The sequence below is a fragment of the Hypanus sabinus genome, chromosome 5, assembly GCF_030144855.1.
Source record: "Hypanus sabinus isolate sHypSab1 chromosome 5, sHypSab1.hap1, whole genome shotgun sequence".
Lineage (NCBI taxonomy): Eukaryota > Metazoa > Chordata > Chondrichthyes > Myliobatiformes > Dasyatidae > Hypanus > Hypanus sabinus.
In genome coordinates, this window is record NC_082710.1 from 175,760,401 (window position 1) to 175,776,497 (window position 16,097).

Consider the following 16,097-nt stretch of genomic DNA (forward strand, 5'->3'; position numbering starts at 1 on the left):
ATTTACAGTCCATCAAAACAAACATGTTCACCCCAATACTTCGACATGCCACACGCTCTACTTCTCTCTAACGAGGGAGTGAGAAGTATCCCTTTTGTCACAGCGAGGGGGGAGGCCAAGAGCTCGCTGTTTTGATGTTACAGTCTGTGGTCTGCAGCGTCGCTTATTTTGACAACAGTGTACACTGCTCTCTCGATGATCTGAATTCCCGCAGCGCTTCAGTCGGTAACACTGGTGGGGAACTGGGTCATCCGAAGGTGCACCCCAAAGGTGCACACCTTACAGGCTGCTCCTGGAGATATCTAAAATGCCAGGTTTCTCAGCGGGCTCTGAGAGCTGGAGTCCACCAACATTGCCTGTTCAAAGCCACATCTACAGAACTTGACTTGGACACAGCTCCCTCCCTCAGACCATTAATATAATTAGCAGGTAATTCGGGGACAAAAACAGGTCCCTGGAGTCCTCATTCTTCCAATTTCTGCATTTTTTTCTGGGCAATTACCAGTTTTTAATCCAATGTTAAATCCAGATTTGCACTTTTGGAAGCCCTTTGCCAAACAGTTAAGGCTGCTTAACTGATATGGTACTACAGGAAAAATATTAGCATTGGTAGAATAGTGGCTGACTGCAGGAAGCAATGAGTGAGAATGAAGAGAGTATTTCTGGTTGGCTGCCGGTGACTAATGGTGTTCTGCAGGGATTGGTGTTGGGACTGTTCCCTTTCACGTTATGTTAATAATTTGGATGACGGAATTGATGGTTTTGTGACCAATTTGACAGCCGATTCTGCAGAGGAAGATTGTGTTGAGGAAGTTTACAGAAGGACTTAGATTGGAAGAATGGGCAAAGAAGTGGCAGATAAAATAGAGTAGGGAAGTGTTTGCTAATGCACTTTGGGCAAAGTATAAAGGCACAGAATACTGTCAAAACGGAGAAAATTTTTTAAAAAATCAAGAGGTGTAAAGGGACTGGGTGTCTTCATGCAGAGTTTCCTAAAGGTCAACCTGTAGGTTGAGTTGGTGCTACAGAATGCAAATGCAATGTTAGCATTCATTCTGAGAGGACTGGAATACAAGGCAAATATGTAATGCTGAGGTGTTATAAGGCATTGCCCAGACCACACATGTCGTGAGCAGATTTGGGCCCTATCTGAAAAAAAAATGTCTATGGTCATTGGAAAGGGTCCAGAAGAGGTTCATATGAATGATGCCGAGAAAGAAAGGATTAATGTATGAGAAGGAATCAATAGTTTTGGGTCTGTACTCGCAAGAGTTTAGAAGAATAAGGGAATTCATATTGAAACCTATTGAATATTGAAAAGCCTAGACAGGATGGATGTGGAGAGAATGCTTCCTTTATTGAGGGAGTTTAGACCACAATATACTGCCTCAGAATAAAGGAAAGTCCATTTAGAACAGAGATGAGGAGGAATTTATTCAGCCGGGGTAGTGCATCTGTGCAATTCATTGCCACTAGCGGATGTGGAGGCTATCAGTGAGTTTATTTAAAGTGAAGGCTGATAGGATCTTGATCAGTCAGGCTCAGAAATGTTACTGGAAGAAGGCAAGAACATAGGGTGTTCAATCAGTTATGATGGAATGGTGGAACAGACTCAATGGGCAACCCTGGCTGACAAGTTAAGGATTGCATGAAAGCCAAGGAAAGGGCTGCTAAGGTAGCAAAACTGAGTGGGAATTTGGATGATTGGGAAGCTTTAAAAATCCAACAAAAGACAACTTGAAAAGCTATAAGAAGGGAAAAAAATGAAATATAAGTGTAAACTGGCCAATAATATAAAACAGGACACTAAAAGTGTTTTCAGTTATATGAAGAGTAAAAGGGAAATGAGAGTTGACATTGGACCACTGGAAAATTATGCTGGTGAGGTAGTAATGGGGAGCAAAGAAATGGCAGATGAACTTAATGGGTACTTTGCATCTGTCTTCACTGTGGAAGACACTAGCAGTGTGCCAGAGGTCTGTGAGTGTCAGGGAGCAGGAGTGAGTGGCATTACATTTACAAAGGAAAAAGTGCTAGGCAAACTGAAAGGTCTTAAGGTGGATAAGTCACCCGGACCAGATATACTACTTCCCGGAGTCCTGAGAGAGGTTGCTGAAGAGATAACAAATGCATTGGCCATGAACTTCTAAGAATCACTTGACCCTGGCATGGTCCCAAAGGACGGAAAATTGCAAATGTCACTCCACTCTTTAAGGAGGGAGGAAGGCAAAAGAAAGGAAATTATAGGCCAGTTAGCCTGACCTCAGTGGTTGCGAAAGTGTTGGATTCCATTATAAAAAATGAGGTTTCGTGGTACTTGGAGACTAATGATAAAATAAGTCAAAGTCAGCATGGTTTCTATCAAGGGAAATCTTGCCTGGCCAATCTGTTAGAGTTCTTTGGGGAAGAAACAAGCAGGATGGACAAAGGAGAGGATGTCATTTACTTGGATTTTCAGAAGACATTTGATAATCTGCCACACGTGAGGCTGCTTAACAAGATGAAATCCTGTGGCATTACAGGAAAGATATTGGCATAGACAGAGGTATGGCTGACAGGCAGGAGAGTGAGTGGGAATAACGAGAGCATTTTCTGCTTGGCTGCCAGTGACTAGTGGTGTTCAGAAATGTATGCTAATGCATTTTGTTAACAGGAAATATAGTGTAAACTATTATCTAAATGGGGAGAAAATTCAAACATCTGAGGTGAAGAGGGGCTCTTCAAGACTCCCAGAAGGTTAATTTTCAGGTTGAGTCTGTGGTAAAGAAGGCAAATGCAATGTTAGCATTTGAATAGAATATTAAGACAAGGAGGTAATAGTGAGGATTTATAAGACACTAGTCAGGTGTCACTTGGTGCTGCCAACAGTTTTGGGTCCCATATCTCAGAATGGATGTTGTCTTTGGGGAGAGAGCAGAGGAGGCTCACAAGACTGATTCTACGAATATGAGGATCGTTTGGCAGCTTTGGGCCTGTACTCACCGGAATTGGAAGAATGCGTGGGCATCTGATGCATGAAACCTGTCAAATATATTAAAAAACTATGGTGGATGTGGAGAGGATGTTCCCTATGGTGGGGGTATCCAGAACTAGAGGGCACAGCCTCAAAATTGAGTTGTGAGTAAGGAGGAATATTTTTAGCAAAAGAGTAGTGAATCTGTTAAATGCTCTGTTACAGACTGCAGTGGAGGCCAAGTCCATGGGTATATTTAATGCGGAAGTTGATAGTTTGATATGGGGCTGAGTGGGAACCAGGATCAGCCAAGATGGAATGGCAGAGCAGATTTGATGGGTCGAATGGCCTAATTCTGCTCCGGTGTCTTATGGCCGAATATCCTAATTCGGCACCAATGTCTTATGGTCTTAATGTACGTTCTCCAGGAGTGCCCTCACACACACTGCATGCAACTGTGACTCATATGAACAGTGTGGAGATATAAAACAATCACAAACTCAATGTCAAGATCAAAGCAACTCATTCACAAGCAGCTTGGAGAAAATCCTCCAATTGCACAGAATTATGTTTGGGAATCACTGCTAGCTCAACCCTGGAGAACAGGCAGCACTTATTCCAGTTTCTGAATTATTGGTAAATGCTGGATTTATTTCGGAAATATTGAACCCTGGTCAGACCCCACTTGGAGTACTGTGCTCAGTTCTGGTCGCCTCACTACAGGAAGGATGTGGAAACCATAGAAAGGGTGCAGAGGAGATTTACAAGGATGTTGCCTGGATTGGGGAGCATGCCTTATGAAAACAGGTTGAGTGAACTCGGCCTTTTCTCCTTGGAGTGACAGAGGATGAGAGGTGACCTGATAGAGGTGTATAAGATGATGAGAGGCATTGATGGTGTGGATAGGCAGAGGCTTTTCTCCAGGGCTGAAATTGTGCCACAAGAGGACACAGGTTCAAGGTACTGGGGAGTATTGGAGTATAAAAGTTGCATTGTTTGCTGTGTAACCAAAACTATGTAGTCAGCTTTGAACTTGCTATTTGCTATGGATGTATCTAATTTAGTAGGGGAATGAAATCTTAAGAATGTAGAAGATAATGGGGTGTTAATGAGAGGTAGCTAAGAGATGTAGATAAGAACATGATTAAGGCAATGGGTAGAAACAGTAGTGGCAGATGTACTTGTGATACGCAACTGTAGACTGATTGGATATGCTAATACAACTAAACCAGGAGATTGCTATAAAAAATGCTATGTACAAGGATCGGGGGGGGGGGGGGGGGGGGGGGGGCAGTCAGCGACTGGCTCAATGATTGTCTCAGCTTTGATTTGCAAATTAAAGTTTAACACTTCTTGAGGAATCTTCTGCGTCTCCTGGTTGTTTGTGGGGCATGAAAAACCACAACAAAATTGGTGACCGCAGCAGGACCGGAAAGAGACCCGCGGAAAGGAAACGGCAGATTGGGGACGCTTCCCAGTCCTCTAGGGACCCCCACAAGCTAACAGAATAAAGGGTGCACCCAAACAAAAGGTAAGCGCTTTTTGCAACAATTTGGACTAAGAATTCTGTTGGTTTGGGGAGGTCTTGGAGTCTCAGAAGTGAGGAACCACTGCCGAAGGGTCTCTCTGGTCCAAAGAATCTGGCAGAATTGGGGGTTAACAGGAGGCTCAGAGGATTATTCAAGAACACTGCAGTGAGGGTAAGTACAAATAAGCTAATAAGTGGAGAAAAATTCCACATGGTGTTGGTAAGTCCCTGTGGAAAATGCTTCGTAAAAAACCAAGGTCTGAACGGGCAGGGAAAGGGAAAATAGAGAAAATCCCCATGGATACCGCCTTAAGGGATAAGGGTCTGAATAGACGAGGTGCATAGAGAAAATCCTTGTGGATACTGTTTCGTATGAAATGAAGGTCTGAACGGGCAGGGAAAGAGAAAATAGAGAAAATCCCTGTGGATACCGCTTCATATGAAACGAAGGTCCGAATGGGCAGTGAAAGGAAAATAGAGAAAATCCTCATGGATACCGCCTTAAGAAATAAGGGTCTGAATAGACAAGATGCAATATAGACGAGGTGCAAAGAGAAAGTTCTGTGGATACCACTCTGAATCGAGGTCTGTATGGGCAGAACAGAATAGGAAACAAGGACAGTCCAATATATAGTTTAAAGCGCTGGTAGATAGACGATAGACTAGGCATAGAATTAGAGTAAATAATATTATCCAGTAAACAAACTGTGAATCTCTGAAATACCTTAAAAAGAGAGAACAACATGACAGGTAAAGGAACGGCAGTAGAGATTCTGAGCAAAAAAATCCTGGTAAATAAATATGAGATCAGAAAAACTTCAGAAAAATGGGAAAAGAGAACCAAAAACCTGGGCACAAAATGGCCAAGAGAAGGAACGTTTGATGTAAGCTTGTGCGAAGAAATGGAGGCACTAATTAAAAATTACAAACCAAAAGATAAATCTAAGAAAAGAGGGCAAAAAAGAGAACGAGAAATGGAAGTGCTAAAACTCTTCAGAACGGAGGGGGAAAGGCTGAGGAGGCCAGGTAGAATATTGATTACTGGCGAGGAAGACACTAAGGTGCTGGAGAAACAGCCTGTTAGAGAGAGAGGAAGGTACAGTGAGAAGCTGGCTTCAGCTCCGTACCCAGATGCGAAAGAAACAGAAAAGCCCCCTCCCTATAATGAGGAAGGAAACCCTAAGCAGTGCCCACTGCTGACACGAGCAGTAAACATGCAGGGAGAAGTACAAGTTAGGGATAATGAGGAGGAAAAAGGACAATACGAGAAGGAAAAAGTGGTGATATGGAAGGAGATACAGGCAGAAAGGATAAAGGTGGAACAGGCAAAGAGAGAAATGAAAGGAGATTGAACAGATGAAATACTTGAGAGAGGAAAAGGAGTATGAGGAGTATCGCTTATACCGCAGAAATAAACAGACTAGAAAAGAAAGTGGCTCATCAGGGCAGGAGGAGCTGAGGCATTCAAGAGGAAGTGGAAAAAAGATAGGAGATGAGAGTCTTGGAGAAACACAAGACAGAAGGGAATCAAGCACGAGTAAGGATCATGCGGAGTCCCTGCCACAGGTGTACAGACACGGACAGGAAGAAAGAGAAAGTGACTCATTGGAGGAGCAAGAGTTAGGTGGAGAGAGAGAGGATGTGAGAATTTGTGGGGAAGAGGCAGGAGGCAGAAGCCTAGAAGAGCAGAAGGAGGCAGTAGGGGAGTGACTTGCGGAAGTAGAGAGAGAGCCAGATAAGTTACTGAGAGGGGATTGCCAGAGGAGATGGGAGAAATACTCCAGGGGCCAACCAAGTATTGAATCAAGACAGAAAGGAAGGACTCCAAAGGGAGACCGAGGGAAGAAGAGGACCCCGGAGACATTTGTGTGGGAGGCAGTAAAGACATACCCTGAGACAGATGGGGAGTCAGGCGAGGAGGAGAGCCAGAGCAGGTGGGAAGAAGGAGGAAGAATGATGCCATTGTTAGTTAAAGGATCAGGACAAGTGCAGTATATCTCTTGGGGATCCCAGGACCTAGAAGGGCTGAAAAACACTGCTCAATCTACATGAAGGAGCAGGGAAATGGATCAGAGCCTTTGAAGAAGAATCGGCGGGACGATTATTGGCTATGGGAGATTTGAAGGCACTATTGATAAGGTTGATGGGAACCTGCAAATTTAACAAACTAATGGAAATGGCTGGCATAATAAACTCGAACGACCCGAGAACTGATGGAGACGGGTTTGACAGAGTGAGGCAGAGGGTATGGCAGGCCCTCAGGAAGCTTTATCTACCCAAACTGGACCCCAAAGCCTTAAAGGGGGATCCACTGTATGATACTGAAAACCCAGCAGCCTACGTAGAAAACCAGTTGAAAAAGTGGAGACTGGAGACCGAGCAAGAGGTGGAAAATAGCTTATTTATCACTACATTGCATTTTGGATGCAATGCCTCCGCAAGTAAAATCCAAACTGGAGGAAGTGGTTGGGCTGACATCAATGACCCCACAAGAATTTAGAGACCACGTAGTCCATGCGGTTGAGAAATACCGGAAAGACAAACGAAGGTTGGCTGAGCAGCAGGAAGAGGTGCAAAGAAAGTTAATACAATTGCAGCTCGAAGAACTCAAAAAGAAGGAAAAAGAGAAAAGCAAAAAGATGCTGCCAGCAACCACCGGTCCGAGTACAGCCATAGAACTGGATGAAGCACCGCTATATGGAGGAACCGATCATACTGTAAGACAAGGGCCGGAAAACCCCATGCCAATAATCAATATCTTTGGAGCAGCATTCCCACAAATGCGCTATCAGGAACAGACTAAATTCAAACAGCCCAGACAGGATTGGAAGTCCCAAGGAGGGGGACAGAGGAGCTAAGGGGAGAGGGCACCAGTGAGGAAACAGGGGGAAAGAGAGGTAGAGAGATTGTGCTGGGGATGTAATCAGCCAGGTCACATGAGAAGAGGTTGTCCGTTTACACCATGGCCTGTCACACACCAGCAGGTACCGATAAAAAGGGAACTAAAGTTTAGCCAAGGACCAGCCCCCACAGGCCCAAGTGGACCTGTGAACCCCTATGCGAGGTATTAGGGGTGCCCCGAGAACTCGAGTGGGAAGGGATATAACCCAATGATAACAAGGGAGGCAGATGAGGAACCCATTGTTCAGGTTATGTTAGAAGGGCAACTGACACCAATGATGATAGATACTGTACACTTGTGTACAGCCAGAGTATGCCCTTCACCTTCCCACGTCAGGAAAATTTATTAAGACAGTAGAGTTCTCCAGGAAAACACATTTGACACAGTGCATGGCTCCAGTGCAGTTGAGAATGGGAAATAAAGGAATTGCTTTGCCGGTGCTAGTATTTAAAGGAACTCTGATTAATTTGTTAGGCAGAGATGCTTTATTGAAACTGGAATTAAAATTAGAATGCACCAGAAATGGGCTGAGTGTGGAAAGAGCAGGAGCTCAATTGATAGTGCGAGAAGACAAGAAGGCTAATGTCTTTTGGATAGGAGACATCGCAGATCAGATTCAGGAAACCTGGGAAAAATGGAAAAAAGGTGTGCAGGCTATATCACCCAGGGCTGTAATGCCCAAATCTGAGTTACATTGTACAGTGATTTTTGAAGAGACTCAGAACAGGGAGTTATAGGAGAGATGGCACCTGGAGACACATACCCAACAGCACCTGGAAGGGGAGGCTGTGATAATTGGAAAGCAAGGGGCAGCTTTACAAGTTAAGTGGAACACCTATTTAGAAAAATGGTACAGGATACCGGAGGCTGCGCCCCACATAACGTTGTTGGTAAACAAGGGAGATCAGTCTAAAGACTTAGGACCCTTAGTTAAGAGTGCTGAAACCGTTGACAGTGTGGAGGAAAATCATGCCAGAGGTGTGGATATCAGAAGACAACAATTGCATTAAAATAATGGTAAGTGTAGATATGGTAGGGACAGTGAGAGAGGTCAAAATAACTCCCCAACCACACATGCCCTTGCTGGGAAAGGAAAGAGGCCAGCAGAAAGATAGAAGGTTAGATGAGTTGCCGTCTATTCTGTGGTCGCAGCATGATACGGATGTAGGGAAAATAAAAAACAGCTTGTCCGGTGGAAATAAGGCTGAAAAGGGGAGCAATTCTACCCAGGAGACCACAATACCCTCTAAGACCAGAAGCAGAAGAGGGAATAGCATCAACAGTGCAGGGGTTGCTTGAAATAGGATTGCTTAAAAGAACAAACAGTCCATGCAATACCCTGTTGCTGCCGGTCTTAAAAGCAGATAAATCTAAGTGGAGATTGGTGCATGATTTGCGAGCGGTAAATGATGTGGTTGGAAGAGGACTGGCCAGCGGTAGTCCCCAACCCACACATGCTTTTGACTAATGTTCCACCAGAAACAAGTTACTTTTCAGTGATTGATTTCGGCTTTCTTCAGCATTCCTCTGGCCGACCAGTGTCAGTATCTGTTTGCATTTACTTACAGAGGTGCTCAGTATACCTATACCAGAATGCCACAAGGGTTTAAACATTCACCTCGTGTTTTTAATCAGGTGTTGAAGGCAGACCTAGAGGGCATACCATTGGAAGTACATCGTTACAGTATGTGGATGACCTGTTGATTTGCTCCCACAGTAAGGAACAGTGTGAGCAGGACACTATAACTCTGTTAGGGAAGCTGGCACATGGAGGACATAAAGTATCCAAAAAGAAACTGCAATTTTGCAAGCAGCAAGTGGAATACTTAGGCAAGATAATATCCAAGGGAATGAAGGCGATAGCACCAGATCAGATTGAGGCAATAACTAAGGCCCCAAAACCCCAGACTGTAGGGCAGATGATGACGTTTTTGGAAATGGCAGGATACAGCTCAGATTGGATAGGAGAATATGCTGAGATTGCGGCACCTTTGAGAAAGATAATGAAAGAAGCAGGACATACAAATTTGAAGAACGGCTTACAGTGGAATGAAGAGGCGGGGATAGCTTTCAATACTATTAAGCAGGAATTGCAGTCAGCACCCGCATTAGCTTTGCCTGACAAGAAGGTTTTTCATTTGTATGTATCCAACTGACAGGAGGATTATGTCACAGCGGACCTAACACAAGAGACAGGCACAGGAAAAGCAAAGCAGCCAATAGCATACTACTGTACGAGACTAGATGAGGTGGTTCAGGGGTATCCACCCTGTTATCAGGGGTTGGCGGGGCTGTACTATGCATATGAAAAGGCATCATCTGTAACCTTGGACTATCCTGTGACTCTGTACACACACCACAAAGTAGCAGAATTGCTGGAAAGACGGAGATTTGTGCTGACGCCAGCCAGGATAGCAGCATATCAGAAGCTATTGACATTTCCAGACATAACTATACAGAGATGCACTACCAGTAATATAGCCGATTTTGTCCCTTTGGGCTATGAAGGAGAACCACATGATTCTGTAGGGAAGATGACGGCATTTGCCAAATTAAAAGCAGATTTACGGTCAGAACCACTAGAGGATGCAGATAAAAAGGTTCTGTTTGTAGATGGCTCTTGTTATAGGGATTATGATGGAAACCATGCAGGGTTCTCAGTAGTGCAGCAGGAGCAGTCAAGCTATAAGATTATTAGGATGGAGTCCTGTCCCCAACCGTGTTCCGCCCAACTAGCGGAAATCAAAGCCCTGACAGCTGCGTGTGAAATGATGGAAGGTGAGAAAATAGACATCTATACTGATTATGCATATGCTCATGGAGTATGCCATTTGTTCGGGGCAGTGTGGAAAGAGAGGTTTTAAAAAAAGCAGTGGAGATCCCATACAACATTGTCAGCGAATTCTAGACTTAATAAAAGCCATAATGAAACCTAAAGCATTGGCTATAGTAAAAAGCCAGGCACATAAAAAGGGAAATGATGTAATAACAAAGGGAAATCAAGCTGCGGACGAGGCAGCCAGAAAAGCGTCTGGATGTACATCTGTTGTCATTGCCCCCCAAATAAGCCTAGCTCCAGAACCTGTGGTAGAGGACCTAATTGAAATACAAGGTAAGGCAACTTTGGCAGAACAGACAATGTGGAGACGAAGGGGGCCAAGCAGAACCCGGAAGGCTTGTGGAGCACGGAAGACGGTTTGTTGGTAGCGCCCACCCCTCTACTGATGATTCTGATTTCAGAAGCGCATGGGATTGACCATTGTGCAAGGGGGGAAGTGATAAAGAAAATAAAGAAGGATGGTTTTTGGTCACCTTATTTACAGGCTTCAGTGGACTTTGTCTTGTCACAGTGCGAGGTATACGCACAGAGTGGAGGGTTCGGAAACCGTGGGGAATTTTAAGTTTCAAGAGGTAAATCAGTGAAGTTCTCTATAATGGGTAAAGAAATAGTGGAAAGATGATGAATGCGGATTAAGCATAGCATGTAATGATAATAGGGGAATGTAGGTGAATGACAGTTATTTGACTGATTAGAAAGTAGACTCAGTGGATGAGGAGCAGGATGATTAAAATGGCAATAACTGTCAGTATTGTGTTGTTGAGCTATGCGCTTGTGCTGTGCTGTTTTCTTCCTTGTCTCAAGTCTCTTGTAGTGCGTGCTGCAACCAAACAATTTCCGATGCTCATGGCAATTACTGAAGCAAGCTTAGTGGAGAAAGAAACACCGAAAATGTATCGTTACAGCGTACATCACCTGCAGGATGAACAAGAGCAAAATGACAGTGTGGGAGTAGATTGTAAGGGCTTCTGAGTTTTTTTCCCCTGTCTCAGGTACAAAGGGACAGGCTTTTGGCTCAGCGGCCCAGGGTAACAGGGAGAGAATACTTTGAGGTCTTGGCGCAGAAAATTATAGTTTAACCCGAGATTTGGGAATAAGTGCTTGAGTTTATTGGGGCTTTTGTGCGCGGACTCTTTCAAAGGGGGGATATATTGGAGTATAAAAGTTGCATTGTTTGCTGTGTAACCAAAACTATGTAGTCAGCTTTGAACTTGCTATTTTCTATGCATGTATCCAATTTAGTAGGAGAATGAAATCTTAAGAATTTAGAAGATAATGGTGTGTTAATGAGAGGCTAGCTAAGGGATGTAGATTATGTAGTCAGCTTTGAGTTTGCTATTTGCTATGCATGTATCCAATTTAGTAGGGGAATGAAATCTTAAGAATGTAGAAGATATTGGTGTGTTAATGAGAGGTAGCTAAGAGATGTAGATTAGAACATGATTAAGTCAATGGGTAGAAACAATAGTGGCGGATGTACTTGTGATATGCAACTGTAGACCAACTGGATATGCTAATGCAACTAAACTAGGAGATTGCTATAAAAAATGCTATGTACAAGGATCGTGGTGGGGGGAGGGGCAATCAGCAACTGGCTCAATGATTGTCTCAGCTTTGATTTGCCAATTAAAGTTTAACCCTTCTTGAAGAACCTTCTGAGTCTCCTGGTTGCTTGTGGGGCGCGAGACACCACAACAGGAGTAGGCACGGGGGAGATGTCAGGGGTAAGATTTTGACTCAGAGAGTGGTGAGTTTGTGGAATGGGCTGCCGGCAACAGTGATGGAGGCAGATACAATAGGGTCATTTAAGAGACTTTTGGATAGGTACATGAAGCTTAGAAAAATAGAGGGCTACGGGTAAGCCTAGTAATTTCTAAGGTAGGACATGTTTGGCACAACTTTGTGGGCAGAAGGGCTGTAGGTTTTCTACATTTCTACGTTTAAATGCCACCCACACTACGTGACAGTGGATTTTAACTGAATCAATCTGTAATGTAATCTCTCACCTTCAGAAATATCACACTGTCTTTTTGGTCCAGCTGTTTCTGTAACTTTGAAATTTCCTCCTGAATATAATTTAAATTCTCTTGAATCTCTCGAAGGTTTTTCTCCATTGGATTTAGAATCCTTGCCTCTTCTTCCCTGAGATCTTGGAGTAAGCGCTGTTCTTTCTCAGTGAGAATCTGGTGCAGTTCAGCAAACTGGGATGTGATATCCGACTGAAGGATGCGTGACTGTTCCTGCCAAATGAAGGGTGAAGGTTAAAGTGTTATGTGAAGGTTAAAGTTCTATGTTACTGTATTGTCGATCCTTCTGATAGGGAAGGTGACCATTCAGTCCATCAGTCTTGAGCACAAAATAACGGAGCACGGGAAGACGTCTCTCAGCCCATCCGGTACGTGCTGTCCACGTTACTTACCTGCAGTATTATGTTTTGTCAGCATTTGGTCTGTAAACCTGTTTGTCTTGGCGATTCAAAATCTTATTGTGAAGCTTCCAAAATATTGTGAAAGGAAGTTCATTATCTCATCAATCCACTGCCTCATTCTTTTTCACACGCGTATTAACTTCTGCTGATTCATCACCCACTTTCACAAAGATAGTTTACGGCAGCCAATTGATCATTCAACCAGCGCGTCTTTGGGATGTGGGAGGAATCCGAGGCGGTGATGGGCAGAACACATAAACCACACAGACAGCATCCCAGATCAGGATCTAACTAGGACATCTGATTTATTTTTTGACATGTTACGTACATGGAACCCTGTAAAAGTATCAGCAACAACAGAGCACACCTGGAGTCTGGTTTTGCTGTTAACAATCACTATTTATTAGTAACTACGTCCTATAGTAACTTAAACCAGGTAAATCAAGAGTTAACGGTGTTATGCATGTATAAGTGTAAATGCATAAATCCCCAAAACTTCTTCAAGCTCAGGTGGTAAGTGATAGTCTTGCCGATGCTGTGGTAAGGGAAGTTCAGTTCAAATGCACGGGTTAATTAATGTGAAATGTTTGTGATCCAAAGGCCAATGTTGTGAGAAGGCAATTCCATCGATGTTCCACAGATTCCACGACAGCAATACAAGACAACAATAACAGTAGGTTTTATCTCCAAAGTTGTTCCACTCCACACATGAAGTATCACCGACAGTGATCTTCAACAAATATCCTTTCAACACAAGTGGTTCCACACCCAAATTCAGCTACGGGGCATCCCAAAGTGGTGGCCACAGGATACTCAAACAGAATCCACTTATGGATTATCACCAACAGTAGCTTATCACAAAGGGGACCCCCTTCCAGAGAACAACCACCCAGGCAAGGGTCAACACACTGGTAGACTCCACAAGGTTACCCGAATCACACACAACGTGATACCCAGTTCCACGACATACAAAACAACTCCAACAGTGATTTGCCACAGGGGTGCCTTTCTTCAGTGAACTACAACACCCAAACAAAGGGTAAACACACACACGTGGTATTCACAAAGGTCTTCCCCTCACCACAGAACCCACTCTTGCAAATTAACTATGTGACTATCACACTTTAGTATCCGAATGGAAACAAATTCACCCTTACGGGCTACTTGGAAAGAGAGTCCAAACAGTGATCTCTTTGTCACTAGGTTTCTTCTGTTTCAACCCTTCCTCTCCTCTCCTTTCTTCTCTCTGCAAACTTCTACTAGTTGCAGCACTTGTGAGAGTCATTTATCAATACTCTGGATCGATCTCAACTCACCCCTTTTGAGTTACTGCTACTGAAAGTTTAAACCAGCGACCGACTCACATCTTGACTCTGACTGCGTGACTCTGTGTGTCCTTGTACATTCAAACCAAGTCGCGAGAAACCATAAACATTCATTGTCCATCAAATAGCGCTACCTCTCTCACCATAGAAACCCAGAAGCAGTCAGCAGTTCTGTAGCGTCGTTGTATAAGTCCAGAGAAATGTAATCACGAGCTGGTCACCAGAGCAACCAAGCTACTCTGCAGTCAGCAGAAATCTAAGTGTTTAAAAGTCAGTCTCATTCTCTCGACGTTTTAAAGTGGCAGTCCACAGAAAAAATTAGCCCTAGGGGTATAATAACCCCTAGTATCGACTGAGTAATGTGCCGCCCTGTTAGTACACGCATTACAGACGCAATCGACACAAGATCAGGAAATCGAAACTTACCCGAACTCTTTCAATCTTCAGTTTGTGATGCTCCGCCATTGCCTGTGTCACTGACTTCCTTTTTGTGAGACATTCCAAGGAAAAGTTAACCTGACCCTGTGTGGTTTTGAGAATTAGAAAATAAAAGGTTTAGAGAATAAATTAACAAATAAGCAATCGCGTGATCAGAATCTGCATGCCTTTACCTTGTAGATTTCAAAAGCTTCTTTAATCGACAGGAAGCGGTGCTGTCTGTGTTCCTGCGAAACTGCACAAATCACACAGATCAGTTTCTTGTCCGTTTCACAAAACATCTTCAGTTCTTCCTCATGTTCCTCGCAGTGAAGTTTACTTTCCTTCTCTCTCAGCTTCAGATGTAGTTTCTGAGCTTTCTCGGCCAGTCTAGCTAGGAGTCGGCTTGGCCTGAGGGTCCGATCTGCAAACTGCGCTCTACATTCCGGACACGTGTACCTCTCCTCCCTTTCCCAAAAGCGTGTGATACAGGAGCGGCAGAAGTTGTGTTCACATTGCAGTGTAACCGGGTCGGTGAAGAATTCCAGGCAGATGGGACAAATTACCTCCTCTGTTAAACTCTCGACTTGTCCTTCCGAAGCCATGTTAACCGCTGCCACTTCCTGATGCACGACCCTTTCACTTCCGTGGATGTGCCCTACTGCGATTGTCCGTTAGGTGCGCTGTAGACTCAGAGAGGGAACGTAATGTTGGTACAAATGAAACACCCCCGGTTTCCTCGGTTGCGTCAGTCTAGGGAAGACAAGCTCCGGCCAAACTTCTGCGATTGAGCCGCTCTTCCACTCCAAACCCGTCTGTGCGGAGGCTGTGTAATTTGCTACCCTGTTACAAATTAGTGGCACGAAATAACAGACAGTACACGGCATGCGGTTACCAGATTATATTTATGAATCTTAATTTGACTAAAGGGTCACTAAAATGAACAAAAAAGAGAAAACAGTCCATTTTAATTAATCAGTCAAATGTGCACAAGTTGGAGCTCAATGTTTTTCCATGGTCACCAATCCTCAGTCGATCTCGCCCCTGGCTTTGTCGAATCACAGTTCCGCCCCGGGTCGGTCGAATCATAAGACAAAGGAGCAGAAGTCGGCCATTCGGCCCATCGAGTCTGCCCCGCCATTTATCATGAGCTGATCGAATCTCCCCTTTAGTCCCATTCCCCTGCCTTCTCACCATAATTGATGCCCTGACTACTCAGATACCTATCAATCTCTGCTTTAAATACACCCAATGACTTGACCTCCACTGCCGCCCATGGCAACAAATTCCATAGATTCACCACCCTCTGACTAAATTTTTTTTTTCGCATCTCTGTTCTGAATGGGCGCCCTGCAATCCTAAAGTCCTTTCGGACTAGACTCCCCCACCATGGGAAACAACTTTACCACATCCACTCTGTCCATGCCTTTCAACATTCGAAATGTTTCTATGAAGTCCCCCCTCATTCTTCTAAACTCCAAGGAGTACAGTCCAAGAGTGGTGAAACGTTCCTCATATGTTAACCCTCTCATTCCCGGAATCATTCTAGTGAATCTTCTCTGAACCCTCTCCACCTTTCCTAAATAAGGAGCCCAAAACTGCACACAGTATTCCAAGTGAGGTCTTACCAGTGCCTTATAGAGCCACAGCATCACATCCCTGCTCCTATACTCTATTCCTCTAGAAATGAATGCCAACATTGCAT

General features: G+C 44.1%; 1 protein-coding gene across 2 annotated transcripts in view; it reads right to left on the reverse strand.

The window, feature by feature from the left end:
- LOC132394641 (nuclear factor 7, ovary-like) overlaps window positions 1-15,048 on the reverse strand; it is a 28,601-nt gene extending 13,553 nt beyond the window's left edge. Inside the window, exons 1-3 of one of the 2 annotated variants that reach the window (XM_059970996.1) lie at window positions 14,587-15,048; window positions 14,402-14,497; window positions 12,229-12,462 (exon numbers count right to left, since the gene is read on the reverse strand). In XM_059970996.1, coding sequence (XP_059826979.1) covers window positions 12,229-12,462; window positions 14,402-14,497; window positions 14,587-14,997 — 741 coding nt within the window. In that variant the 5' untranslated portion in view covers window positions 14,998-15,048. The remainder of the gene's footprint in view (window positions 1-12,228; window positions 12,463-14,401; window positions 14,498-14,586) is intronic. The other variant, XM_059970997.1, reaches the window with a different exon arrangement.
- Between the last annotated feature and the right edge of the window lie 1,049 nt (window positions 15,049-16,097).